The sequence below is a fragment of the Gavia stellata genome, chromosome 37, assembly GCF_030936135.1.
Source record: "Gavia stellata isolate bGavSte3 chromosome 37, bGavSte3.hap2, whole genome shotgun sequence".
In the NCBI taxonomy this organism is placed as follows: domain Eukaryota; kingdom Metazoa; phylum Chordata; class Aves; order Gaviiformes; family Gaviidae; genus Gavia; species Gavia stellata.
The window spans coordinates 1578786-1580831 of NC_082630.1; the positions used below are offsets into that span (position 1 = coordinate 1578786).

Sequence of the window (2046 nt, forward strand, 5' to 3'; positions counted from 1 at the left end):
GAGACTCCCACCCACCCCAAGCTCAAGCCAAGGCAGCCCACAGCCCCGCACTCATCTCTCCTGGCAGCCCAACTCCTGTCAGCGGCTGAACACAGCCCAATGCGTCCCATGGGGAAAGCACCCCGAGGCCCTGGGCACAAAAGGCAGCTGTAACGCGACAACAGTGGTGTGGAGAACGCTTTATTGGCCCTTGGCGTCACTCCTGTGCTGTGACCCGTGGCAGGTTGACATAGCTCTTCATGGGCGGAAGAGGCTTGATCTTGCGCCCGGCCCAGCCACCCTTGCGATGCCACAAGCCTGTGTGCGGGCGCTTGCCTAGCCAGCGGTTCCGGCCCGCCTTCCCAATCACCCGCTTGTTGTGGTCGACATTGGACACACGGCCCACCGTGGCCACGCAGGTCTCCAGCACCTAGGGGACAGAGAATGGCTGCAGGCCTCCCTGGGGACGCATGGCTGCATGCCCAGGCAGCCAGGTCAGGGACAGCACAGCTCCTCTACCTGCATATGCCTCTTGGAGGGCAGCTGCACAATGGCCGTCCCATTCACTTTCCTCAGCAGCACCCCACAAGTCCCTGCAGCAGGCAAGAGGAGAAGAGGCGGCTGCCCTGAACACCAGGACAAGGTATCCCACCCCATGGCAAGCATATCCCCATGCTGGGAAGTCCTCAAAGCCCCCGCCATTGCCCTTTGTGCAGCACTTCTTCCTGAAGACAGGACCTCAAGGCATCACCAGGAAGTGACGGGGCAGAGCTGTCCACGCCTCCCTGGAGGGCTGCTCTGCACCCTAACATGGGGAGAAGAGAGGACAGCAACTCCCTGTCACTGGCCACCAAGAGCGGTGCCCCGCTGACCTTCTCTCCACCTGTGCCAAGCCAAACCCGGCTACAAACAGTGGGTCCCCTGCCCCGGGACGCACCAGCTGCCCGGATGTACTGCGCTCCCTTCCCAGGGTGGCTCTCCAGGTTGCAGATCAGCGTGCCGACAGGCAGAGCCCCCAGCGGGTAGGCGTCCCCTTCGTTGGCTGACACTGGAAGACAGAAGCTGATGAGCCAGGCAAGGAGCAGCTGACAAGGCCCTGGCAGGGCTGGCACAGCCACCCCTGGCCCTGGCATGCACCTGCCATCCTGCCAATGTGAGATGAGTTCTTGATGATGTCCCCCGGCTGCATGTTCTCCGTGGCGATGATCCAGCGCTTCCGGTTGCCGCCAGCCACCAGGGCAATGTCAGCCGACCTGCACGGGGAACCCACGGTGGGCGGGGGGGGGCTCACCACAGGTGCAACCGCCTGGGCCCGGGGCTGAGCCCGCACCCCGCACTCGCCTGCACGGGTCGTATCGGACATTGATGACCTTCTCGGTGAAGGGCTGCGGCGGGGCCCCTTCCTCGTAGCGCAGCCGCTGGAAGTCGATCATGCGGTACCGCCGCTTGTGTCCCCCGCCGATCCCCCGCACGCGGATGCGGCCTGCGGGACAGGGAACAGGGCAGCGGCTGCAGGCGGGCCCGCCCCGGCCCTGGGCGCCTGCCGCGCCCCTCCGCCCGCCCGCCCACCTGTGTGGTCGCGGCCGCCCGTCTTCTTCATGCCCACGGGCCGCACCGTGTACTTGACCCGGCACTTCCAGAGCGGGTCGGTGGTACAGCGCGGCGCCGAGCCGCCCAGCCCGCGGCGGGCAGCCGCCAGCGCCCCCCCCGGCAGGCAGGACGGGGGGCCGGGCGGCGGGGCGCGGGGCAGCCCGGCAGGGAGCCCGGCGCGGCGCGGCGCAGCCGACAGCAGGAGCGCCCCGAAGGCGCGGCACAGCCCCGCCGCCATCGCCGCCGGCACTGCGCCTGCGCCCAGGCGGGGGGGCGGGGCCTCCGCCGGAAGCGGCGCGCGGGGGCGGGGCCACACCGCTGGAGACCGGCGGGGCCGCCGCCAGGTGGCGCGCGTCTGCCGGCGGGGCGGCGGCGGCCATGTTGGATTTAAAGGGGCTGCGCCGCTGAGGTGGGCGGGCGGGTGGTGTTGGGCTCGGTTCCCGCCCCGCCCCACCGCGACCGGGACAGCGACAGCCA

General features: G+C 69.2%; 1 protein-coding gene across 1 annotated transcript; it reads right to left on the minus strand.

Annotated features, from left to right (window-relative positions):
* Positions 1–164: 164 nt before the first annotated feature.
* Positions 165–1807, minus strand: MRPL2 (mitochondrial ribosomal protein L2). The gene is made up of 6 exons (XM_059832966.1): positions 1549–1807; positions 1321–1462; positions 1117–1232; positions 917–1027; positions 499–572; positions 165–409 (listed from the first exon to the last, which is right to left on the minus strand). The coding sequence occupies exons 1-6, from the start codon at positions 1805–1807 to the stop codon at positions 197–199; spliced, it is 915 nt and encodes a 304-aa protein (XP_059688949.1). The 3' UTR covers positions 165–196.
* Between the last annotated feature and the right edge of the window lie 239 nt (positions 1808–2046).